At 51.2% G+C, this 25,814-nt stretch overlaps 1 protein-coding gene across 2 annotated transcripts in view; it reads right to left on the minus strand.

Moving 5' to 3' along the window:
- The window catches only part of ZC3H3 (zinc finger CCCH-type containing 3), a 211,951-nt gene extending 188,121 nt beyond the window's left edge, over positions 1-23,830 (minus strand). The window contains exons 1-4 of one of the 2 annotated variants that reach the window (XM_068397158.1): positions 23,772-23,830; positions 21,223-21,558; positions 20,151-21,099; positions 18,473-18,669 (exon numbers count right to left, since the gene is read on the minus strand). In XM_068397158.1, coding sequence (XP_068253259.1) covers positions 18,473-18,669; positions 20,151-21,099; positions 21,223-21,558; positions 23,772-23,817 — 1,528 coding nt within the window. In that variant the 5' untranslated portion in view covers positions 23,818-23,830. Of the gene's footprint in view, positions 1-18,472; positions 18,670-20,150; positions 21,559-23,771 lie in introns of both variants that reach the window. The other variant, XM_068397157.1, reaches the window with a different exon arrangement.
- Positions 23,831-25,814: the final 1,984 nt, after the last annotated feature.

The raw sequence follows: 25,814 nt of genomic DNA on the forward strand, positions 1-25,814 counted from the left end.
GATTCAAGGTGCGGCCTCACCAGTGCCGAGTACAGAGGGACGATCACTTCCCCAGACCGGCTGGCTACACTATTCCTAATAATGGCCAGGATGCCATTGGCTTTCTTGGCCATCTATTTAAAAAAAAAAAATATCAAACTTACTCGTTCTAGTTGCACAGATCTTCCCAGCATGTTGACTATTTCTTCTCAATTTATAGAGCATTTTATAGGTTCTAAAATAATTCTTCTGGCTTCTTTAGAGCACCTCATCCTTCAAATATTCATGGTGGAGGCTCAGCTTTCACTGGACATCACGAATTTCTCGTTCCAAAGCCAATGCCATGTGTTAAACCCACTGACTATTTGTGGCGGAATATTTCCCTGTTTGCTTATCATTTAGACTGTAGATATTTAGGAAAGCTGGTGGATTAACCCCATGGATGGGGGGGGTAAAATTAAAGCATTGCCATATTAGAAAAAAAATTTATCTGCCATATTGAAAGTAAATACCATAGTCCATTAAGAGAGAAAAGGACCAAACTTTGGTTCTTCTAAACATCGAGTCCAGAGGAGGGCGATCAAGCTGGTGAAGGGTCTAGAGGGTCTGACCTCCGAGGAACGGCTGAGGGAGCTGGGGGTGTTTAGCGTGAAGAAGAGGAGGCTCAGAGGTGACCTTAGTGCAGTCTACAACTACCTGAAGGGAGGGTGTAGTGGAGTGGGAGTCGGCCTCTTCTCCCAGGCAAGTAGCGATAGGACAAGAGGACACAGCCTCAAGCTTGGCCAGGGGAGGTTCAGGTTGGACATTAGGACGCATTTCTTCTCAGCAAGGGTCATTAGCCATTGGAAGGGGCTGCCCAGGGAGGTGGTGGAGTCACCATCTCTGGAGGGGTTTAAGAAAAGACTGGACGTGGCACTTAGTGCCCTGGTCTAGTTGCCATGGTGGTGTCGGGGCAATGGTTGGACTCGATGATCCCAGAGGTCTCTTCCAACCTGATTGATTTTGTGATTCTGTGATTATTTTGGATTAATTAGCAGAGCTGTAACAATACATAAAATTGCTAGCCTCTGACTCTTCTGATAATTTATGCAAGATTAAAGTATCGCTGCGGTTGCCTTTTCCATCGCCTAATTCAGCATTTTCTTTTTCCTTATGAAAGCAACACTCCAGATTTAACTGCTCTAATGCCCTTTTACTGTGTTTGGGGTAGTAAAATCTAACAGCCGCTACAGCGCGCTGGCAGGGAAATGATGGATCACGGAAGCTCACAGAAGGGGAGCACTGTAAAATGCCCCAGTTAATGTTGAGATAGTAGAGTAAATCTTATTTTAAAAACACATACACATATAGAGAGTGGTGTCTCTGATGAACTTTTTTCACCCTATCGAATCCTCTTTTGATTTTTTCTCATGATAACGGATACTTCCACAGCAAGCACCTTCCTTTCCTAATAACCAAGTAAACTGCCTTGCAAGGAAACCATTTCAAAGTCATCATCGCTAGATTAAGCTCACCAATCAACCCAATCACCATGACCCAGCCAAGAAAAAACACCTTTTGGGCGAGAGGTTGGTCTCTTCTTCAAACAGCTTCTGCAAAAGAAGAGAGTTCACCTCTTTTTTCTTTTTTTTTCCCCAAAAAAAGCAGTATTTGAAGCAGTTCTATCTGGGCCCTTTGAATCAAGCGTGTCTTTGTCATCCCAAAAAGCTCAGAGTTGAGGGTACCAGGAGATGCACCAGAGCATCCTGCGGCACCCAAAGCTCTACAGCCCTGCCAGTGAAGGCAGGTTGCCTCGAGACAGCTGGCACCACGTTGGACCTTCTCAATGCGGTTCCTGAGCTGGACCTTCCCTTACTTGTCCATAAAACATGGGCACTTCTCTCCTACAACCAGAAGTCATTCATATGAGGTTCAACAAGGCCAAGTGTAGGGTCCTGCACTTGGGGCACAACAACCCCACGCATCGCTACAGGCTTGGGGAAGACTGGCTGGAAAGTGTCTGGTGGGAAAGGACCTGGGGGTGTTGGTCGGTGGTGACTGGATATGAGCCAGCAGTGTGCCCAGGTGGCTAAGAAGGCCACCAGCATCCTGGCTTGTATCAGCACTAGTGTGGCCAGCAGGACTAGGGCAGGGATCGTCCCCCTGTGTTCAGCACTGGTGAGGCCGCACCTCGAATCCTGGGTGCAGTTTTGGGCCCCTCACTACAAGAAAGACCTTGAGGTGCTGGAGCGAGTCCAGAGAAGGGCAACGAAGGTGGTGAAGGGTCTGGAGCACGAGTGTGATGAGGAGCAGCTGAGGGACCTGGGGGTGTTTAGTCTGGAGAAAAGGAGGCTGAGGGGAGACCTTCTCGCTCTCTACAACTGCCTGAAAGGAGGGTGTAGCGAGGGGGGGTCGGTCTCTAATCCCAAGTAACAAGTGATAGGATGAGATGAAACTGCCTCAAGTTGCACCAGGGGAGGTTTAGATTGGAGATCAGGGACAATTTCTTCACGGAAAGGGTTGTCAAGCACTGGAACAGGCTGCCCAGGGCAGTGGTGGAGTCCCCATCCCTGGAGGGATTTAAAAGCCACGTAGATGTGGTACTGAGGGCCATGGGTTAGTGGTGGGCTTGGCAGTGCTGGGTTAACGGTTGGACTTGATGGTCTTAAAGGTCCTTCCAACCAAAACGATTCTATGATTACACAGCAGTGTTGCACCTTGCAGTAACCTCAGGAGTTACTAATTTTTCTTCAGTAGAGCTCTTTGCTTTTTACCCAGACTACAAATGGGTGCCGACACACACCAGCTTGTTTCTTTTCCTGCAGAGACCTCACGTGTTTTGGGGAGGTTCTTGAAGGAAAAACCAGAGTTGTATCGCATGTCCCACCCACAGACACATGCTTGGGCACTGCAAGGACAAGATATCCCAGGATATCTGCTGGTGGAGTGAGCAACAGCACGCGTTTCGCCATCACAACCAACGTCGGAGTTAATACCCCACGCTGAAGCTCCAAGAATGCTCGTGCCCTTTTCCACCGCAGAGCCCCCGAGGGCAGGCTTAAGGTCTAATAACACTTAGGATCAGTTCTAAGAACAGATCTGCACCCACAGTTCACCAACCCTCTCCACACCCACACAACACCCTTCCTTGCTACTGCTCAAAACCACCCCGAGCACGATCCAAAATAGACGTCTGCCAAAAACCACACGTGTGTGGATTACCCAGAAGGATAAGGGAGGATGAAATGTTCCTCGAACTCAAATTTCCCGGGGGCAACAGCACAATTCCCATTGACAACTGAAGTCAACGCGTTTCCCCATCCCTTCGACTAAAGCAGCAACTTGAAACCGCAAAAGCTGCTGCGACAGCAGAGTTTTGTAGGACTCCTGAGACGTTGTCAAGTCCACAAAGCACTTACCCCAGGTGCACTTTTGCATCTGTTACATATTCTGAGGGGTATTACTCATAAATAACGCTTTGTAGAGCAAAGTGAACACCGAGTCCTCGAATGAACAGCTTCTAACTCAGCAGCAAGAGAGAGGAATCGCTGTACGACGCTTGTGAGTTGGTACTAGGAAAATCAAATGGGAAGCGCTTGCAAAAAGAAAAGAATAATAAAAAAAAAGATTGTAAATAGGGATTTGCAGAAGAATGGGAAGCAGAAAGCAGAACAGAGAAACCTACTCAGGTTTTACAGGGAGTCGAGCACCTGCTGGGGTGGGATTTGGGGAGTCCTGACAGCGCTGCAGAGGATACTCTCATCATCCACGCAGGCAACAGTTCACAGCACGGGAAACATCAGTAATGTCAACTGTGACCGTGCCGGGGGTCCCTTCAGTCAGTTTGTGCACAAGGTGGAAGAAAATAGCAAAAGAAGGAAACAAAAAAGGAAAAAAGAGACTCATTGTCAAGCTTGGGGTTACAAAGGCATTTGTATTTCAGAGAATCACAGAATCAATCAGGTTGGAAGAGCCCTCTGGGATCATCGAGTCCAACCATTGCCTTGACACCACCATGGCAACTAGACCATGGCACTAAGTGCCATGGCCAGGCTTTTCTTAAACACATCCAGAGATGGTGACTCCACCACCTCCCTGGGCAGCCCCTTCCAATGGCTAATGACCCTTGCTGAGAAGAAATGCTTCCTAATGTCCAACCTGAACCTCCCCTGGCGCAGCTTGAGGCTGTGTCCTCTTGTCCTATCGCTAGTTGCCAATTTCTTTTAAGTGCCTTAAATGCCCAATTTTATTTTCCTTATTTTTACCTTAAGAGCCTAAGAAAAGACAACCAAGAGGATAAGAGGCAACAGCACTGAAATTCAGCACAATTCAGCACAGCAGGTAGAGCCAGAGGGGTGGAAAACTGTTAGAAAATGCGAGCGCTCGCTGGGAACAAGCGAGGCACGAACCCAGCTCAAAATCACAAGCGTGGTTTGCAGCGTTCAACCACGACAAACAAAAAAAATATCCCAAAGAGCATAGAAATCACACGCTATGCATTTGACACTGTCCCGCATGACATCCTTGTCTCTAAATTGGAGAGACGTGGACTTGACAAATGGACCACTCGGTGGAAAAGGAATTGGATAGATGGTGGCACTCAAAGAGTTACGGTCAACGGCTCGATGTCCAAGTGGACACCAGTGACGAGTGCCGTTCCTCAGGGGTCGGGACTGGGACCGGTCCTGTTTAACATCTTTGTCGGCGACATGGACAGTGGGATTGAGTGCGCCCTCAGCAAGTTTGGGGATGACACCAAGCTGTGTGGTGTGGTCGCCACGCAGGAGGGAAGGGATGGGATCCAGAGGGACCTGGACAGGCTGGAGAGCTGGGCCTGTGCAAACCGTGTGGAGTTCAACAAGGCCAAGTGCAAGGTCCTGCCCGTGGGTCGGGACAATTCCAAGCACAAATCCAGGCTGGGTGGAGAATGGGTTGAGGGCAGCCCCGAGGAGAAGGACTTGGGGGTGATGGGTGACGAGAAGCTCACCATGAGCTGGCAACGTGCGTTGGCAGCCCAGAAAGCCACCCGTGTCCTGGGCTGCATCCCCAGCAGAGTGGCCAGCAGGGCGAGGGAGGGGATTCTGCCCCTCTGCTCCGCTCTCGGGAGACCCCCCTGCAGTGCTGCGTCCAGCTCTGGGGCCCCAACAGAAGAAGGACACGGAGCTGGTGGAGCGAGTCCAGAGGAGGCCACGGAGATGCTCAGAGGGCTGGAGCACCTCTGCTCTGGAAACAGGCTGAGAGATTTGGGGTTGTTCAGCCTGGAGAAGAGAAGGCTCCAGGGAGAACTTCTAGCACCTTCCAGTACCTGAAGAGGCTACAGGAAAGCGGGAGAGGGACTTTTTACAAGGGCCTGGAGTGACAGGACAAGGGGGAACGGTTTTAAACCGAAAGAGGGGAGATTGAGATGAGATATTAGGAAGAAATTCTTTGCTGTGAGGGTGGTGAGACCCTGGCCCAGGTTGCCCAGAGAAGCTGTGGCTGCCCCCTGCCTGGCAGTGTTCAAGGCCAGGTTGGATGGGGCTTGGAGCAACCTGGTCTAGTGGAAGGTGTCCCTGCCCGTGGCAGGGGGGTTGGAACTAGACAGGCTTTAAGGTCCCTTCCAACCCAAACCAGTTTGTGATTCTATGATCTTTATCTAGAGGCAAACTATCACCTTCAGAGCACAGCTCTGATGCATTTCAGTCTGGATGTTCTCCCTATTGCAGTCACTATTTTACGTGACCCCAAAATCCAGACGCTGGAGCGCTCGAGCTGAGCGCTGGGGAGAACGTATCTACGTGGTGACACCTCCTCGTTTACCAAGGCTGACTTCCCTCGCTCAAAGAAGCCTGTTATTTTTAAAAGAGGTCTCTGAAAACAGAATCCCCCGCTGCTGGCTGCCTGCAGCTCCTCTTGCAACTTGGGATAAGTCACCTGTAAATGCCAAGTAAAGCCCGAAACCCAAAACCGTTACTTACGAACACTGACGTAACTGGTGCCGGCAAAAAGCCAAGTATGTGAACTTTTCCCAATTACTGCGAAGGAGCGAGCAGCCACGTCGTCAGCCACACTCCACCCCGGGCTCCCAAGGACAAGGCAGCAAGAAAAGGGACTTGACAACGTAATGATTTATGAGCAAGGTCAAACCTACGTACGACAGCGTAATGACATTAGCCCTCGAGCGGTGAACCTGCTAAGGAAGCACCCGCTCAGAAAGATGAGACTAACGATGGAGCAGAGAAGAAAAGACATGATGAACTCCAAGGGGTCCTGAGCAGTGCCCTCATGATACAAGGGCTTCCTTCGAGGGCAGGGATCGCCACCTCTGACTCTTTCTAATAAGACGTAACAGAGAGGTCACACCGGCTTAACTCGTACGTAACGTGATCTGAGATGCCACCTCACAAACAGCAGGAACACCTTGTGCAATTCACTGAAAAGCAAAAAAAAATAGGAAGCAAGGAATACAGCTTAAAAAAAACCTCAAACCACAGTGTCCCAAAAGGAATGGTTGATGAGAAGCTCATCATGAGCTGGCAACATGTGCTTGTAGCCCAGAAAGCCACCCGTGTCCTGGGCTGCATCCCCAGCAGCGTGGCCAGCAGGGCGAGGGAGGGGATTCTGCCCCTCTGCTCTGCTCTCGTGAGACCCCCCCTGCAGCGCTGCGTCCAGCTCTGGGGCCCCAACAGAAGGAGGACACGGAGCTGTTGGAACGAGTCCAGAGGAGGCCACAAAGATGCTCAGAAGGCTGGAGCACCTCTGCTCTGGAGACAGGCTGAGAGAGCTGGGGCTGTTCAGCCTGGAGAAGAGAAGGCTCCAGGGAGACCTTCTAGCACCTTCTAGAACCTGAAGGGGCTACAGGAAAGCTGAAGAGGGGCTTTTCACAAGGGCATGGAGTGACAGGACGAGGGGGAACGGTTTTAAACTGAAAGAGGGGAGATTGAGATGAGATATTAGGAAGAAATTCTTTGCTGTGAGGGTGGTGAGAGCCTGGCCCGGGTTGCCCAGAGAAGCTGTGGCTGCCCCCTCCCTGGCAGTGTTCAAGGCCAGGTTGGATGGGGCTTGGAGCAACCTGGTCTGGTGGAAGGTGTCCCTGCCTGTGGCAGGGGGTTGGAACTAGATGGGCTTTAAGGTCCCTTCCAACCCAAACCATTCTGTGATTCTCTGAATCACCCCATTAGAAATATTTACTGATTGGACTTCACCGCATAAGAAAAAAAAAAAAATAGAAAGGGGTATAAAATCCATTGCTGAGATTTTCAAAGCTGCCAGAAGGATACAAACACCCAGTGTCAATAAAATTAACAGCAGCTGAGCATTCAGATGCCAGCCATAACTTACTCCTCACCATTTACGCCCCGTTTACTTTCGGCACTCGCCTGGGCACGAGTAATGCAAACCAGCTCCTTCCACTTCTGCTGCCAGCCCTTTTTGGAGCAAGCATCCCTTTGCCCGTCCCAACACCCTCGTGCCACACAGCTCACGTTATTGAGCAAGCAGAAAGAGAAGTTAAGGTTTGGGGATTTTTTTGGAGGGTCACCATCACAAGAAACAAACACAAACAGGATTTCCATCTATTCGGCACGTTCAGGGAAGCCAGCTTCAGTGCTGGTGGTGGCAACAGAGGAGAAGCAGGAAGCTGGTCACACGAACCGCTGTCTTATCTCAAACCGGAGCATGAGAAAGGCAAAGATAAGCAGGAAAGGAATAGTTTAAAGGCGGAAAACACAAAAACTAGCCTCCGAGCTGTGCATGCAGCGGATGCAAGAAAGGATAGGCTCAAAATTTACTCTTGCTCTCGCCACAGATTTGCACGGCCACAGACTGGTCGTTACTGCTGTTCGGTCATTACTGCTGTTCCGTATCTTGAGCACTGTGTCCAGTTCTGGGCCCAGCACTTCAAGAAAGATGTTGAGGTGTTGGAGCAAGTCCAGAGGAGGGCGACCAAGCTGGTGAAGGGTCTGGAGGGTCTGACCTCTGAGGAATGGCTGAGGGAGCTGGGGGTGTTTAGCCTGGAGAAGAGGAGGCTCAGAGGTGACCTTAGTGCAGTCTACAACTACCTGAAGGGAGGTTGTAGTGAAGTGGGAGTCGGCCTCTTCTCCCAGGCAACTAGCGATAGGACAAGAGGACATAGCCTCAAGCTTGGCCAGGGGAGGTTCAGGTTGGACATTAGGAAGCATTTCTTCTCAGCAAGGGTCATTAGCCATTGGAAGGGGCTGCCCAGGGAGGTGGTGGAGTCACCATCTCTGGAGGGGTTTAAGAAAAGCCTGGACATGGCACTTAGTGCCATGGTCTAGTTGACATGGTGGTGTCAGGGCAATGGTTGGACTCGATGATCTCAGAGGGCTCTTCCAACCTGATTGATTCTGAGATTCTATTTGGCTTCCTTTGCCAAGGCAGGCGTGCAGCAGCAATGGTCTCACAGTCCCTCCTGTGCCACCTTACCAAACCAGTGTTTCATTACTTAATGCCTGCAAAATGCTCTGAACAGGCAAAGCATTGAGCAATGGTATTATTTCCACCCCGACACGAGTTCACTCCGCTTTCCAAACCAAAGAACAAAAGAAATGAAAGGATGAACCTCCGCGGCACAGCTTGGAGAGACATCCCTTGCAGTGCAGCTCCTCACGTGGCAATCGTGCTGACCTGCAGCAGCAAAAGCATCTCTCCCACCACCCACCTCTCTGAGACATAATCCAAAAGCTACTACTTAAAAACTAGTTTAATACACAGACCAGGAGATCACTACAAGCAGGAGGAGGTAGCTAGGCTTTTAACTCAGGAGGTACAGTTGGGACACCTGCAATGCTCCAGGCTTGGGGGAGAGTGGCTGGAAAGTGCCTGGCGGAAAAGGAGCTGGGGGTGTTGGTCAATGGGCGGCTGAATATGAGCCAGCAGTGTGCCCAGGTGGCCAAGAAGGCCACCAGCATCCTGGCTTGTATCAGCAACAGTGTGGCCAGCAGGACTAGGGCAGGGATCGTCCCCCTGGACTCAGCACTGGTGAGGCCGCACCTCGAAACCTGGGTGCAGTTTTGGGCCCCTCACGACAAGCAAGACCTTGAGGTGCTGGAGCGAGTCCAGAGAAGGGCAACGGGGCTGGGGAAGGGTCTGGAGCACAAGTGTGATGAGGAGCGGCTGAGGGACCTCGGGGGGTTTAGCCTGGAGAAAAGGAGGCTGAGGGGAGACCTTCTCGCTCTCTACAACTGCCTGAAAGGAGGGTGTAGCGAGGGGGGTCAGTCTCTTCTCCCAGGTAACAAGTGATAGGACGAGAGGAAACTGCCTCAAGTTGTGCCAGGGGAGGTTTAGATTGGAGATCAGGGACAATTTCTTCCCCAAAAGGGTTGTCAAGCACTGGCACAGGCTGCCCAGGGCAGTGGTGGAGTCCCCAACCCCAGAGGGATTTAAAAGCCACGTAGATGTGGTGCTGAGGGACATGGGTTAGTGGTAGGCTTGGCAGTGCTGAGTTAACGGTTGGACTTGATGAACTTAAGGGTCTTTTCCAACCAAAACGATTCTATGATTCTTCGATTCTCCAATTCTATGACATAAGTTCATCTAAAGCAGAAGATGACATTTGGACAATGCCCTCAGACACATGGTGTGAATTCTGGGGTTGTCCTATGCTGGGACAGGAGTTGGACTCGATGATCCTTGTGGGTCCCTTCCAACTCAGGACATTCTATGATTTTATGACATGTCGAGTTTCCACCCCGCGTGCTTACGTGATGATCTTGGACTTAAACCACCAAACCTGGCAAACACCCAGTTATTTAAGAAACAAATATACAATAAAGGTCCCGAGAGAAATCGGCTTCTCACTTTCTCCACCTGCTTTCAGCCAGCTGTGACTGTGCCTAAGCAATCCCGGGCACACGGCCGCCAAGTCCTGCCTGGAAGGGGACATTACGGAGGGGAAAGGACACCAAGGAGCTTCTTGCTGGCATCTTTGTAATATTCTGTAATCCCCGCCGCGGGCGAGGCGGGTAGGCCGCACTGCTGCGAGGCGGGTAGGCCGCACTGCTGCGAGGCGGGTAGGCCGCACTGCTGCTGAACAATGCAGTTTTGAATTCAATTAAAGTGATTATCTGTTGTGCCAAATAAATTGTGTACAGCATATATCCTGCAGCATTTTACACCTTCAGGCTCATTATTTTCTAACTGTTTCCTCCTGTTTATGCGCTTTCAAATTAAATCGCTGATAATATGCGCCAAAATAAAAAATGAGCGCACCTTGTCCGAAGAAAATTGATTCTCCTTTTTCCTGAACCGGGCGATTGCCAGGTTTTATATACTCTGTTCCTGGCGATCATTAGTAATTCAATTTTCTTTTTATTAGCCCCCTTATCTGCTGAGCAATATAGTGGCAGAGCTGACCTCTTTCGCACGGGTAAATGTTTAAAATCTTTTCCCTGATTAATTTTGCCAGTTAAGGAAAAGAGGAGAAATGGCCCGGCTCTTAGCCATCACAATGAATAAAGCTTAATGTTGATTGTGATGGAATTTCTAATGCCAAGGAAATTGATTGAACGCAGCAATTACACTGCAATAGTAACTCAAGGGAAATGGGATAGTTTTCTCCTGGCCATAGCCTTTTGGTTATTTAAAACAATCCAATTTGCAAGGATAATTATATATTAGTGTTTTATCTGCCACTTGAAATGAACATGGGAGTTTTGATACTGGCCCAGCATTAGCAGGTTATTGCTGCAAATTACTTGATATCTGCTTTCTTTCACATAAAGACGAAATTAGGCCATCAATAACCAGAAAAAGGTGGACCTGGGAGATGCGAGGGGCACGAGTGCCCTCTGCAGGGCTGTGGGGAAGGAAGGGCAGCACCAGAGACTCCCCAAAATCCCCAATTCTCCTGCTTGTGGGAACACACCATACAGCCACCACTCCAGTGCTGGACACGGGGAAAACAGGCGCAGCGTGACTCCCCATTCAGAGAACTGACATTAAAAGAAATTTTTAAAAAATTCTTAATTTTAAGCACTTACTTTTAGGTTTTTTCCTAGAAAAAAAAAGCCAGGGGAATAAGAAACGACAGAGCTGTCATGCCAAATGCCTGAGTAGGGTGAACGCTTACCAGCGCAGCGGCGTTGTACAAGAGCTACGGCAGCCAAGGAGGGCAACAGCATTGATTTTTTGCAGGGGTGAGGAAAGGTTCACGACTGCAAGCACTCCCTTGTCCTTTATCAAAAAGAAGAGTTGAGAAAGGACCTCATCCTGCAAGATTCAGGCTGCCCAGGGAGGTGGTGGAGTCACCATCTCTGGAGGTGTTTAAGAAAAGACTGGACATGGCACTTAGTGCCCTGGTCTAGTTGACATAGTGGTGTCAGGGCAATGGTTGGACTCGATGATCCCAGAGGGCTCTTCCAACCTGATTGATTCTGTGATTCTGTGAAAAGGGATTGCAGTACAAGGGCAGAGCCCGGCAACCTCCCCAGAACGACTCTCACACAGTTAAGAGGGGAATTAAAAGTTCAGGCTGTAAGAGAACTTCTGATTATGGTAAGTCATTTGAAAAAAAAAAAAAAATTTATGTTTTAAGATAAAAATAGACATCACACAGTTAACTTCAGCTTGCATTTAAACAGGTGGTGAGACACTGGACCAGGCTGCCCAGAGAAGCTATGGCTGCCCCCTCCCTGGCAGTGTTCAAGGCCAGGTTGGATGAGGCTTTGAGCAACCTGGTCTAGAGGAAGGTCTCCCTGCCCATGGTGGGGGAGTTGGAACTAGATGATCTTTAAGGTTCCTTCCAACCCAAACCAGTCTATGATTCTATTATTTCTATGCAATACAGTGGCACCGGTGGTCTGAGGACCATATTCAGCAGCCAGATGATCCTTGTTGGTCCTCCAGCTTTTCCCTGGATAAGGACAGGAGCATCCGCTGCCTTTTATCGCTCTTGTACCAAATTCCTGACTCAAATCCAAACTGTCTGGCCTACACCAGAGACAAGTCTGAAATACACAGGTGCGGGTGCCAAATGAATCACAGAATGGTTTGGGTTGGAACAGGGACACCTTCCACCAGACCAGGTTGCTCCAAGCCCCATCCAACCTGCCCTTGAACACTGACAGGGAGGGGGTAGCCACAGCTTCTCTGGGCAACCTGGGCCAGGGTCTCACCACCCTCACAGCAAAGAATTTCCTCCTAATATCTCATCTAAATCTACCTAAGCAGACCCCGTGCAGAAGGTTTGAAGTCAGTTCAAAAGAGGGGAAGGCCAGCAGCTTCATCAGGCTGGCAACCATCACAGAATCACAGAATCACATGCCCAAAGCAGGGGCACGTTACCTGAGCAGAGTCACAACTCCCAGCAAAGCAATTATCTCCAAGTTCTCCTTCCCTCTAAAAAGAGTCTAAGAAGTTAAATGGGAAGAAAGAAAAAAAAAATAAAAAGGAACTCTTTAATATTCACGACACATTAATATTAAGCACTAAGTGGTCAAGAAGTCCAACATCTAAAGGCTGTTTTATCAACATTAATTTGGCTCCGTGGAGCAACAGAACATTTTCTGTTCTTCTTTGCTTTGGTCAAGCACTTGAGCTCCTCCTCAGCTTCTGCCCCAGCACAAGCCCTGTGTTAAAATACCTGGATGAACAGACCACTAACCGCATTAGAAATGCTTCGTTGTTCTACCATCCCATCAAAGCAACTTAAATTTGGGACATACTCCAATTTCTGAGTGGTTATTAAATGTTCCACTTAATCAAATGAGTATTTCGGAGTTAATTAATAACAGCTGCAGGTATAACACTCATCATGAGAGCAGCCCAAATAATCCCAAGAGAACTGCTACCACTCTGCCACTTTCCATTTTCTCTCTAGTACGATCACTGATCCTGAAATGAAAACACAGCGATTCCCACAAAGGCAAGCACCATACAGACAATCAGGAAACAACAATTTGACACCAAATCTCAGGTCCACAGAATCACAGAATGGTTAAGGGTTGGAAGGTGCCTCTGGAGATCATCTAGTTCAACCCCCTGCCAAAGCAGGGTCACCCAGAGCATGTTGCACAGGGTCGTGTCCAGGCAGGTTTGAATATCTCCAGAGAAGGAGACTCCCCCCTCCCTGGGCAGCCTGTGCCAGGGCTCTGCCACCATCAAAGGAAAGAAGTTCCTCCTCATATTCAGATGGAACTTCCCATGTTTCACCTTGTGCCCATTGCCCCTTGTCCTGTCACTGGGCACCACTGAGAAGAGTCTGGCCCCATCCCCTTGACACCCCCCCTAAGGTATCTGTAAGTGTTGATAAGATCCTCTCTCAGTCTCCTCTTCTCCAAACTGAACAGACCCAGCTCTCTCAGCCTCTCCTCATAAGAGAGATGCTCCAGTCCTCTGATCATCTTTGTAGCCCTTCGCTGAACTCTCTCCAGTAGTTCCTTGTCTTTCTTGAACTGGGGGGCCCAGAACTGCACACAGAACTCCAGATGTGGCCTCACCAGGGCAGTGTAGAGGGGGAGGAGAACCTCCCTTGACCTGTTGCCCACACTCTTCCTCATGCACCCCAGGATACCATCGGCCTTCTTGGCCACAAGGGCACATTGTTGGCTCATGGTGAACCTGTTGTCCACCAGAACACCCAGGTCTTTCTCTGCAGAGCTGCTCTCCAGTAGATCAGCCCCCAACCTGTACCAGTGCATGGGATTATTCCTCCCAAGGTGCAGGACTCTACACTTGCCTTTGTTGAACTTCAACAAAGTTGAATGTCCATTTGGGTCCGAAAAGGGAACTGGTGAGTCAGGAGATGGACTGGCCTTTGCGTTCCACACTTGGGAAAGGCAGGACCAAAGCCTTCAGTACACACCACAGAGCTCGGTGCCACGTAACCCAAGAGCCTGTTTAACAGGGCAAACAAGAAAGCAGCAAAGCTGCGTCCCCACACCGCCCGCATCAGCGGGGAAGGAAGGGGCTGACCCAGCTTTTTGCACCCACGCTGCAGTACATGAAGTAGGGCACGCTCCTCCCCAGCCATCCTTCCGTCCTCAGCCCTAATTTACACACCATTTGCGTCCGACAGGACCTTGCAGCTCCCAGGGGATGCAGGAGGGCTGGGTGTTCACCCACCACGCAGGCGTTGGCACCCATCAGATCCAGGCTCCAGCGTGACCACATCCATCCAGTTGGATCATGAGGCCAGCATGAACTTTCCGGCTTTTTAATCAGTTTCTTAGCTGGGTGTTTTGCATATCCAGACTCAAGATGACACACTAATCAGAGGTAAGCGACTGGGCTGGCCCAGGACTGTCACCAGTTTGCTCCCAGCAAGAGACACAATGGGTGTTGGTTTGACATCAAGCCAGAGACTTAATAATAGTCTCTCTGCTCGCAGAGGCTCCCAGAAACATCTCTGAACCCCATCGACTTCACTCGCCAGAAACAGCAAGACTTAAAACTCCACCACCTGATTAATACCCTCACTTCGCACAAGCAGAGAGACATAAAAACAACCCTCCCAAAACCTCTCAGATCATTTCAGAGCCAGGAATTGAACCCACCAGCCTTCACTTGCTCCCAGCTCACTCTGGGACTGCTGTGAAACCAGAACACACCTACCACTATATACAGAATTATACATTTAGGGGCACCAAATGTGATGTCTGAGCTGCTCCAAGCCCTATCAGTGGCTAAACTCTCTCATCAGGCTTTGGGATGCTACCTTGAAAATGTCCATGCCCCATCCAGCATCTAACAATCTCTTTGTACTAGACCATACATGTCTCCCTGGGCAAAAAATAAAGGTCCTTGTACATGTAGGAACAGTCCAGCAACAATTCAACAGCTGCAGAAACCCAGAACATGGGAATAGTTCAACACATGAAGCTGCAAATACAGTGCCTGGGATTGAATCCTCTCAAAAAAAGAACAGCCTTAAGGTATAAGGGATTCAAACCTCTAAACTCAATTCCAATCGAAGGAACTCCATCCCCAGGCTAATTATGAAGGTGAGCACAGAGTCACAGAATCACAGAATCAATCAGGTTAGAAGAGACCTCCGGGATCATCGAGTCCAACCATCGCCCTGACACCACCACGGCAACTAGACCATGGCACTAAGTGCCATGGCCAGGCTTTTCTTAAACACATCCAGAGATGGTGACTCCACCACATCCCTGGACGGCCCATTCCAACGTCTAATGACCCCTTCTGAGAAGAAATGCTTCCTAATGTCCAACCTGAACCTCCCCTGGCCAAGCTTGAGGCTGTGTCCTCTTGTCCTAGCGCTGGTTGCCTGGGAGAAGAGGCCGACTCCCACTTGACCACAACCTCCCTTCAGGTAGTTGTAGACTGCAATAAGGTCACCTCTGAGCCTCCTCTTCTCCAGGCTAAACAACCCCAGCTCCCTCAGCTGTTCCTCATAGGTCAGACCCTCCAGACCCTTCACCAGCTTGGTCGTCCTCCTCTGCACTCGCTCCAACACCTCAACATCTTTCTTGAAGTGCGGGGCCCAGAACTGGACACAGTATTCAAGGTGCAGCCTCACGAAGGGTTAAGGTCTGCTGGACCTAGTTGCTCAACCTCCATGCTACAGGCAAGGCTGCTGCTGCTTGGAGGAAGGTAAAAGCAGGAATGTGTGGAGCAGGCACCTTGCTAGTCCTCAGCCTTAATCAGATGCCCAGCAAGCAGCACCAACCCTGCCAAAATTCATTTTGCAATTCCAAAGCCGTCAAGACTCTTGCTGAATTTCTCTGCTAACTGGAGAAGCAAAGCAGCCCGTGCATCGCTCAGCAGCTGCCTCACAGAGCTGGGAAGAAGCAAATCAAGTCCTTTGGGATCTCCTGAGATGAGGGTACAACAGAGGTTAGATTACCAGTAACCATCTTACCCATACGATACCAGCATTCAGCACCTGATGTCCCAGCAGCGAGGTGAAAGCCTCTAAGTGTGGAAAAGATCACAAGAACTTTCACACTTACACCATCGTGTTGCATCTTTGAGAATCTCACCAAGAAGAGGACGCACGGCAAAGTTCTCACAGTCACTTTAGCCATTTTAAGAATTAAATCAAGACACATTTTTACAGCAGGTGCTGCACTTTGTAAAGAAAAAGAGCTACAAGGCACGGTCACCAAGTTGTATTAAAGCAGATACTCGTTTCCACAGAGCCAAGCTGGAAAATAACATGAGTCACTTCAACACAGACAACTCACAACTCCTATAAACCCGGGTTTTGTCTGTGCTAGGCTTGGCTGGCACCTCTGGGGGACGATTTGATAATTTGATCCGCCTTTGGACAGGGGAATGAACTCCACGCTCTCCCAAAGTCACTTCCAGACTTATTTTCCATTAACTTTTTTATTTGCCAACTGTCACCAGTTGCACAACCATATTTCTGTTCTATCTACGTATTTTCAGTCCTATGCCACTTAAGATTAAAAATCTTTTCAGTATGGGAACATCACCTGCAATCAAGGAACCAGGATTCAGAATACGTCCCCAAAAGACACGGGCTCTTGGCAGCTGCCAGGCAGGCTCCCAGGGAGGTGTAAGATTTTGATCCATTTTGTATATTCTTAACCTATGTGAAGCTTCATTTAGTTGGGCACACGTTTTTACCGACAGCTTCTAGAAAGAAGAGGTGTTTGCCAAGTCAAGCGAGCTTCGACGGGTCCTGGGAGCCTTCCCAAGGCAGCAGCTTCAGTGCTGTGACCTCCTCGACGACACACAACTGAGCAAACTACGGCGAGGCCTCTGCTGTGCACAAAGCCAGGTATAACCACAGGGCTAAATGGAGAGCAAGGATCTCGTTTAACCTCAGGTCTGTCCCTGGATCACCCCAACAGCTTGTAACCAGCAGCATCTCAATTTCCTCACACGTAAAATGTTGTTGCAACCCCAAACTGCTCTGTATCTCCAGCCTACAGCAGAGCTGCTCACAGCAAGAACAGTAAGTTCTTTAAAAATGAGCTTTACAGCACAAAGATTTATTCAACGACTCGTACTGGACATGCCACACTACAGAAAGGTCCCCACCAAGCAGTTCGTGAGGTCTGAGTCCTAAATTCACCCCAAAACAAGCAGTGGACACTTCTCAGGAGGCTGAAGGGCTGCATTTCCCAACCCACACATCACCATCACCCAAGGAAGAAAAGCCTTGCTGCCCCCACATCACCATCACAGCTGGATCTGGCCATGTGCTGGATCCACCACCTCTGGTTTCAGAGATCACACAAGAGCAACCGCAGAGCAACTACGACCGAGACCTCCAACCGTACGTGCTGCCTTCACGCACTGCATGAAAACTTCCAACACGGTGTCTGGAGTTGCAGCCTTCATGCCTCTCCAGACACCAAAGGGTTTGCTGATATCCTTAAATGGAACAAAACTCAGCCCCAAAGCCAGGGAACTGCTGCAATGTTGGACCATCAATGCAACTGCACAAATGCACATCTCATTCTCCCTGCCCCTGCCTCTCCCATGAGTCACAACCCACCTCCTGAAGCACCAAATCCAAAATTCTCCTCCCAGCGTCCCCCTCCCCATCCTTCCAAACACACACATTAAAAGAAAAAGCTTTTTCTTCTCCTCCCACAAAAACCTTTGCCCTTTCCTGAACCACAAGCCTCCATCCTTGGCTTTTCATCCATCACAACACAGCAACATCTCAACGCAGAGCTGAACACAAAATAACTATAATCACATGCATAAGTTTGGTAGCTGAAGTGCAGAACAGGAAACCACAGAAGTGTCTTCCTGAAAACAGAGGCTCCACAGCTTGACTTTTGGAGACAGATTGCACTTACACCACGTCCTGAACAGCTCTCCCCACTCAAGTGATTCCTCCTGCTGTACGTGAACGAGCACGGCGCAGGCACACACGGAAAATGTGCTTCATATACATTTAAAACCGAATCTCAGGGCAGTGAAGCCACTTGTCCACGACAATATCATCAGCAGAACCAGACTTCAAGCCAGAAACATCACAAAAACTTTTCGTAGGTGCGGCTCTCCAAGCCCCAAGCAGTTGATTTCTGCTCTGACAAGCGCTGACCCACAGCAGCAGGACATGGACACAAACTACCTGCTCACCATGGACCCAGTTTTCCTCTAACAATTACAATTTTAAGCAAATTACACAAAAAACCTAGATGCCCGCAGATGTCAGGGTGCATTAAGGTCTGTAGTTGCTAGAGGAGTATCTCATGACATGCACAAGCTTTTACTCACTGCAAAAAGAGAGATTAGCCTCACAGATGTATTATTGCCTCTACCATCCTCTTCCTTCCTTGAGCACCTTCCTATTTGATGCCTCTAAGTCCAGCAAAACCACATTAAAAGCAAGAAGCAGCTTTAAAATGGCCTTGTCTGGAGATGTCAAAGCACAAGACAGCACTGGGGTAAGGTAGAAGTCTTACTCCAGCCACACTTTTGCTCCTCAATGTTTGCTCCAGGACCAACAACAGCAGATTCACCTCCTGGAGGACCTGGTTTTCAAATCCAAGAACCTCCCTTGGAACCCACTTCACCAGCACATGGTCAGTAAGCACCATCAGTCACCCCTTGGGATGGCTGTTCCTACCTTCCTTGGTGGAGACCTGCATCCTGGTGGCCGGCAGCCTGCAGAGCCTGTGCTTGGTGATCTGCACCAGGCCCTTGGGTGAAGAACGTTTCGGTGTCACAGAAGGTTTCCCCCGCAAGGAGTTTTTCTTCTTGAGATGGAAGTGGCTTTTCAGAGGGACGGTGGGCGAGGAGCTGTTCTTCTTATCTGTAGGGGAGCTGTGAAGGGGAACACCACACAGTTAGAAGACAGTAGAGAGGTGACCAAAAAGCACTTTGTCCCCTTGCCCAGAGCTGAGAAGCTGGGTCACCAAGCTCCACACTGCTCCCCTACCCAAGGGGAAATTGAAAATTGAACAGAAAATTCTGTTTGACTACCAAAAAATCCAAACCAATCCCAGCTTCTCCAGGCACCTTGCTCCAGAGGGATCCTCCCAGCACGATCCACCCACAGACACATTCCCCAGCAAACCAGGAGGGCAAGGCAAGGATGGAAACCTGCGGTGAAGCACTCAGCAGAGGATCTGGGAAACAGAAGCAGGAATCGAGGCACCAGATTCTCAAGTGGTGCCGTGTTACCAGCTCGTTGCATCACTTAAGAGTCATTATTTAGGCCACAGTCCTCAGTTTTCATGAGCTGAGGCTTGGTCTTACTGCAGCAAGAAAGGAGCCAAACCATGTGTCCACTACACCAAGGGTATCTCCGAGTTCAGTCGTAGAGGTCACACAGCCCTCACCCCATCCCACTTATCCCTTCCCTGCAGCCCAGGCTGGGCTTGCATCCAGCCCCGCCGAGAAAAGCAGCAAAAAACAAAGCTCTCCCACCACCACAGAATCACAGAATGGTTAATGGTTAGAAGGGACCTCTGGAGATCATCTAGTCCAACCCCCTGCCAAAGCAGCGTCACCCAGACCACGTTGCACAGCGTTGTGTCCAGGCAGGTTTTGAATATCTCCAGAGAAGGAGACTCCCCACCCTCCCTGGGCAGCACAACCTAACAAATTCCTCTGCATTGGGTTTGCGTGGCAAGGTTTTGGGGGGGGGGGGGGGGCCTACAGTGGTGGCTTCTATGAGAAGCTGCTAGAAGCTTCCCCCATGTCTGATAGAGCCAATGCCAGCAGGCTCCAAGTCAGACTCACCACTGACCAACACTGAGCCCATCAGCGATGGTGGTAGCACCTCTGGGATAACATCCTTCAAATCACAGAATCATGGAATCGTTTTGGTTGGAAAGGACCTTTAAGATCATCGAGTCCAACCATTAACCCAGCACTGCCAAGCCCACCACTAACCCATGTCCCTCAGCACCACATCTACACGGCTTTTAAATCCCTCCAGGGATGGGGACTCCACCACTGCCCTGGGAGAGGAGAAGAAAACTCAGCTCTGTTTGAAAGATTAAATTCAGAGTTACACAAACTGCTAAAAGAATTAAAACCTGAAGCCTTGCAACCCTGGAAAGCAGGATGCCTCCACCCAGAACAAAGTCACCACACTTGGAAAGAGACAAGCAAATACATCTTCCAGTATACAACAGCCTCGTAGGCTAAGTTGGACTTGATGATCTTAAAAGGTCCTTTCCAACTAAAAATGATTCCATGATTCCATGAATTTCACTTAGCCACAACTTACATGAAGCCAACAGACACAAAATACAACCAGCGCAATGACATCACTCCGAAGACGACCAGCAACTTACCCCAAGTTTCCTTTTCTCTTGATGATTTTCGTCCGACTCTTCACTTTATAACTGGACAGCGCGACGTCGCCGAAGGAGGATTTCACTCCACCGAAACCAACCGACGCGGCGCTCGGAGGCGGTGGGGCAGCGACGGCTCGAGGGAGGTTGAGGGCTGGAGGCTTTTTCTGATCCTCAGATCGCCACCTGAACACTGACTTGGAGGTGGAGGGTGAGGTCTGCAGGCTGGAGGCTTTCCACTTATATTTGCTGGGAGAAACACCCAGTTTGGACTGCAGTGCTGATTTCTTCAGCTTTGCTCCCAAGTCTGCTTTCGGCGACAGTTTAGCACCTCTGTCCGCTCCACCAGCGACCTTCTTGGTGCTTTCAGAAGCTCTAGGGCTGGCCCATCTCTTCACAGGACGAAAGCATTTACCAGGGTTTGCGACCCAAGTGTAATTAGTTTTCCTAAACTTCGGGGCTTTGCTGGGCACGGATGTTGAGGCAGCTCTTTGGAGAGCGGCAGTTTTGGGGACTACGGAAAACCTGCTCTTCATTGGAGACATCCCACCCACCAAAGTCGCAGCCTGAGCAGGTCTGGAGAGCGTGTCACCACCTCCAAGGAGCTTCGGCTCTCTGAAAGCATCCCTGACTTGCTCACCAGATTGCCCTGGAGCTGGAGGTTCTGCCTTTCTCTGTACCAAGTGCCGCGCCGGCTCGTGACCTGGCAACACCGAAGGCTGCTGCGGCTCCGATTTCAGCGTCACGGCGCTTTCGCTGGTGCTTCTGCAGGAGGCGTGGGAGCTCCCGGCCACGTCGCCGGCCAGATGAACCGTTCTGGGCTTATCTGACGTGCTCACGGACGCTGAACTCACGAAGCGGTGAGATGAACTAAATGAAACGGAGAGAGAGGATCTTCTCTCTTCATTTCGGCTCGTGTACAGAGATCCCTGCACGTTTGTCCTGTCACCTGCAGCAGCAACCACCGTTTTCAGGTCAGAAAACTCACAGTGAGAACCCACGTCAGCAAAACCTGTCGTATCCACGAAGGGGCCAGCCCTCTGTGGCAGCTGGATCCCCACAACTATATTACCATCTGTAGTGAAGTCCACTTGTCTCTCTGCGGACAATTCTGGTGGCTCAGGTGTCTGGTTGTCCTCACAGCTTCCAAAAGCCTGGGATGTGCTGGCACTTTCACCGCTTCCAACATCAAACCCCGATCCCGGCGGTCGGTTGACGAGGGAGTATTTTTTCCTCCAGGATTGACCTTGGTGAAGCTGGAAATCCCTGGGAGCCTGCGGGGGGTACCTGGCTAAAAACGCCCCCCTCCTGTTGAAGGCAGGCTGATGCGGGTTGTTCCACCTCAGCGACATGGATGGTGGCGGCCTCGGCGCGTCCCCATGGGTGTTTTTATGGTCGTTTATGAGACCTAAGGAGAAAAAAAAAACAGCATCTGTTAATCAGAGATCCACGGGAGTCTGGCAGCGTCACAGCGCTGGTTCGCCTCGCGCCGCAACGAGGATGATCGTTCCACATGGGCTTGCACAGGCTGTATCTCAGATAACCAATGCTGGAAGGAAAAACTTCAATATCCCCCTCAATCCTCATGAAAGTCAGCAAGAAAAGTGATTTCACAGGACAGCTCAAAGGCCTGAACCACAGACTCACAAATGGACCCTTAACACGCTGCACTAGCGCTGGCAGCCACCTTGTGTCCCCTTAAGCTCCTTTTTATGTGCCAAAAAGGACGCTTAAATTATTGGGTTTGGAGCCTAATTTTTAAAAAAACGCTAATTTTATTTCCAGGTATCTTTTCAGAGCAGTTTCTGAGCCCAGCACAGCCACCACCAGCCCCAAACACAAAGCACAGAGTTGTTTTGGTTGGAAAAGACCTTTAAGATCATCAAGTCCAACCCTTAACCCAGCACTGCCAAAGCCACCACTAACCCATGTCCCTCAGCACCACATCTACACGGCTTTTAAATCCCTCCAGGGATGGGGACTCCACCACTGCCCTGGGCAGCCTGTGCCAGCGCTTGACAACCCTTTCCATGAAGAAATTGTCCCTGATCTCCAATCTAACCCTCCCCTGGCACAACTTGAGGCCGGTTCCTCTCGTCCTATCGCTTGTGACCTGGGAGAAGAGACTGACCCCCACCTCGCTACACCCTCCTTTCAGGAAGTTGTAGAGAGCGAGAAGGTCTCCCCTCAGCCCCCTTTTCTCCAGGCTAAACCCCCCCAGGTCCCTCAGCCGCTCCTCATCACACTTGTGCTCCAGACCCTTCACCACCTTCGTGGCTCTTCTTCAAAGCAGCAACGAGGAGGCTCCAACGTGGCCCCAGCTTCCCTGTTGTGTCACTGCACACCCCTCTGCCAAGCCACCACACCTCCCCGGTGCTTTGGTCTACTAACGAAGTCATAAAATCACAGAATCACAGAATGGTTTGGGTTGAAAGGGACCTTAAAGATCATCAAGTTCCAACCCCCCTGCCAGGGCAGGGATGTTTGGATAACAGCTACGTGTCAATTAGGGAGGGTCTGCGCTCCTTAAGCCTCAGCGTTTAGAAAACGCTTCCAACAAAAGGGATTATCAACGGATTTTTGAGCCTTATATTTTAAGCACGTGTCAGCGTAGAAAAGCTTTTCCTACATGAGGGGTCACAGATCTGCCAGAAGAGCAGCGTCAGCAGATCCCGCCCGAGGAGGTGAGAACCATGTTTTCCTCCTTCTTATCACACTCCCCTCCTCAAAGTAGGAGCTCCTGGACAGAGGCAGGTCCCCCACAAGGCCGTTAGTGGCCTTACTAATGAGGAAAAATTACCTTGGGGGTCTATAAATAGAGTGAGTTCGTGCTAAGAATAAGCGGTGATGCTCACCAGAGCTAGGAAAGGGCACATAAATATACCTCCCCCCCCCGCCACGCTGAGAAGCCAAGGGATGGAGGGCGAGGGGCACATCCCACCTCTGTGCCCCCAGCCCCGGGGGCTGCAGGGCAGGGGACACCCCCTTCCCTCCAGCCAGGGGGGTCACAGGCCCTGCAGGGGTCACTAGCATGGGGATCCCCCCACCACGGGGACCCCCAAACCCCCGGTGCTCTCTGTTCCTTCCCCGCCTCTGGGGGGGGGTCCCACCTACCATCTGGGTCCCACCAGCACCTCTGGGTCCCCCCCACCATCTCCCCCACCCCTGGGGCCCTTCCCAGACCTCAGCCCTCCCCCACCCCAGCACTTCGGGGTCCCACCCCAGCACTTCGGGGTCCCCCCCCCATTCCCTTCCTCCCCCCCCCAGACTCCTGGGTCCCTCCTCAAACCTTCCCCACCGAGATCCCCCTCACAACACTCCCCCTCACAACACACCCCTTCCTCCCTTCGAGGTCCCCTCACAACACACCCCTCCCCCCCTGGACTTTGGGGTCCTCTCACAGCTTGTCCCTCCCCCCCCTCAGGCTTTGGGGCCCCCTCACAACCGGCCTCTTCCCCCCCCCCGTGGCCCCCTCACAGCTCGCCCCTCCCTCCCCCCCGCACTTTGGGGTCCCCCTCGCACCCGGCCCCTCTCCCGACCCCCGGGTCCTCCCCACAACCGCCCCCGGCCCCTCTCCCGACCCCCGGGTCCTCCCCACACCCACCCCCGGCCCGGCCGTACCCTGCAGCAGGCGGATCTGCCGCCACAGCCGCTCCCTCTCCTCCATCCCCGCAGCGCTCCCGCCCCGCCCCGCGCCGCCGTCATCACGCGGCGCCGACAGTTGGCCGGTCACGTGAGCAACCGCCGTCACGTGGCGGGGGCTGTCGCTTGGCAACGGAGGCGGCTGCGGCCTGCGCGGCCCGGCGGGGCCTGAGGCGGCCCCGGGGCCTGTGGCGAGGCCTGGTCCCCCGGGGCAAGACGGCTCCGGCTCCCTCTGCCCCTTGTCCCCAGCCCAGCCTGGTCTGGCTCTCCCCAGACTCTGTCCCCCGCCTGGGCTGTCCCAACTATCCTGGGCTGCATCCCCAGCAGCGTGGCCAGCAGGGCGAGGGAGGGGATTCTGCCCCTCTGCTCCGCTCTCGGGAGACCCCCCTGCAGTGCTGCGTCCAGCTCTGGGCCCCAACAGAAGAAGGACACGGAGCTGTTGGAGCGAGTCCAGAGGAGGCCACGGAGATGCTCAGAGGGCTGGAGCCCCTCTGCTCTGGAGACAGGCTGAGAGAGCTGGGGCTGTTCAGCCTGGAGAAGAGAAGGCTCCAGGGAGACTTTCTAGCACCTTCCAGTGCCTGAAGGGGCTACAGGAAAGTGGGAGAGGGGCTTTTTACAAGGGCGTGGAGTGACAGGACGAGGGGGAACGGTTTTAAACTGCAAGAGGGGAAATTGAGATGAGATCTGAGGAAGCAATTCTTTGCTGTGAGGGTGGTGAGACACTGGCCCAGGTTGCCCAGAGAAGCTGTGGCTGCCCCCTCCCTGGCAGTGTTCAAGGCCAGGCTGGATGGGGCTTGGAGCAACCTGGTCTAGTGGAAGGTGTCCCTGCCCGTGGCAAGGGGCTTGGAACTAGATGGGCTTTAAGGTCCCTTCCCACCCAAACCGTTCTGTGATTCTGTAATTCTAACCGTCCCCTGTCCCCAGCCCACCCTGGTCTGGCTGTCCCCAGACTCTGTCCCCAGCCTGGGTCAGTCCCACTGTCCCTATCCCCTGTCCCCAGCCCAGCTTGGTCCAGCTGTCCCCATTCCCTGTCCCAGTCTCAGCCTGGCCCAGTTGTCCCCATCCTCTATCCCCTGCCCAGCCTCATCCAGCCCGTCCCCTGTCTCCATCCCAGGCTGGCCCAGCTGTCCCCAGCCTGGGCTATCCCTGCTGTCCCCTGCCCAGCCTTATCCAGGCATCCCCTGTCCCCATCCCCTGTCCCCTGCCCAGCCAGGCCCCCCTGCCTGTCTCTGCCCTTTCCCACCACCAGTGCCTGCCCACAGCCCACCACCACTCCAGCCTGCGCTTGCAGGCATGAGGGAACGGATTTCCTGGTGACCCCATAGGCCCATCTCCAGCAAGAAAACTTTAATTTCACACATCAGCCTTGTGACGCTTTATTTCTCATCTTTTGGCTGTAATTGTTTAAAATGTTTTGCAGAACTAGTCCTGAAGCTGAGCTGCAAAGGTGCTAGTGGAGAAAAACATAGATAGCTCTTGCAGTTGGGGTAATTTTGAGACATCATAGAATCACAGAATCGTTTTGGTTGGAAGGACCTTTAAGATCATCGAGTCCAATCCTTAACCCAGCACTGCCAAGCCCACCACTAACCCATGTCCCTCAGCACCACATCTACACGGCTTTTAAATCCCCCCAGGGATGGGGACTCCACCACTGCCCTGGGCAGCCTGTTCCAGTGCTTAACAACCCTTTCCATGAAGAAATTGTTCCTGATCTCCAATCTAAACCTCCCCTGGCACAACTTGAGGCTGTTTCTTCTTGTCCTGTCACTTGTTATGCTGTAGAAATTTTCACATAATTGTTTTAGAAGTTGCCATGACTTAAGCTTAAGCTTAAGAATCAATAGAGATGAAATAGAATTAAGAATAGAATAATTAATATAAGTCTATCTGAATAAACACAGGTGGGTTTTCACAATCCATGAATATTGTTCTCAAAGCTCCTTTGTATAATCCTGATGAACAAATCATCAGTCAAAGCTTAATGAGTAGCTAAGCAGAAGTAGGCCTAGAAGTATTAAT

This window comes from Nyctibius grandis, chromosome 3 (assembly GCF_013368605.1).
Source record: "Nyctibius grandis isolate bNycGra1 chromosome 3, bNycGra1.pri, whole genome shotgun sequence".
Lineage (NCBI taxonomy): Eukaryota > Metazoa > Chordata > Aves > Nyctibiiformes > Nyctibiidae > Nyctibius > Nyctibius grandis.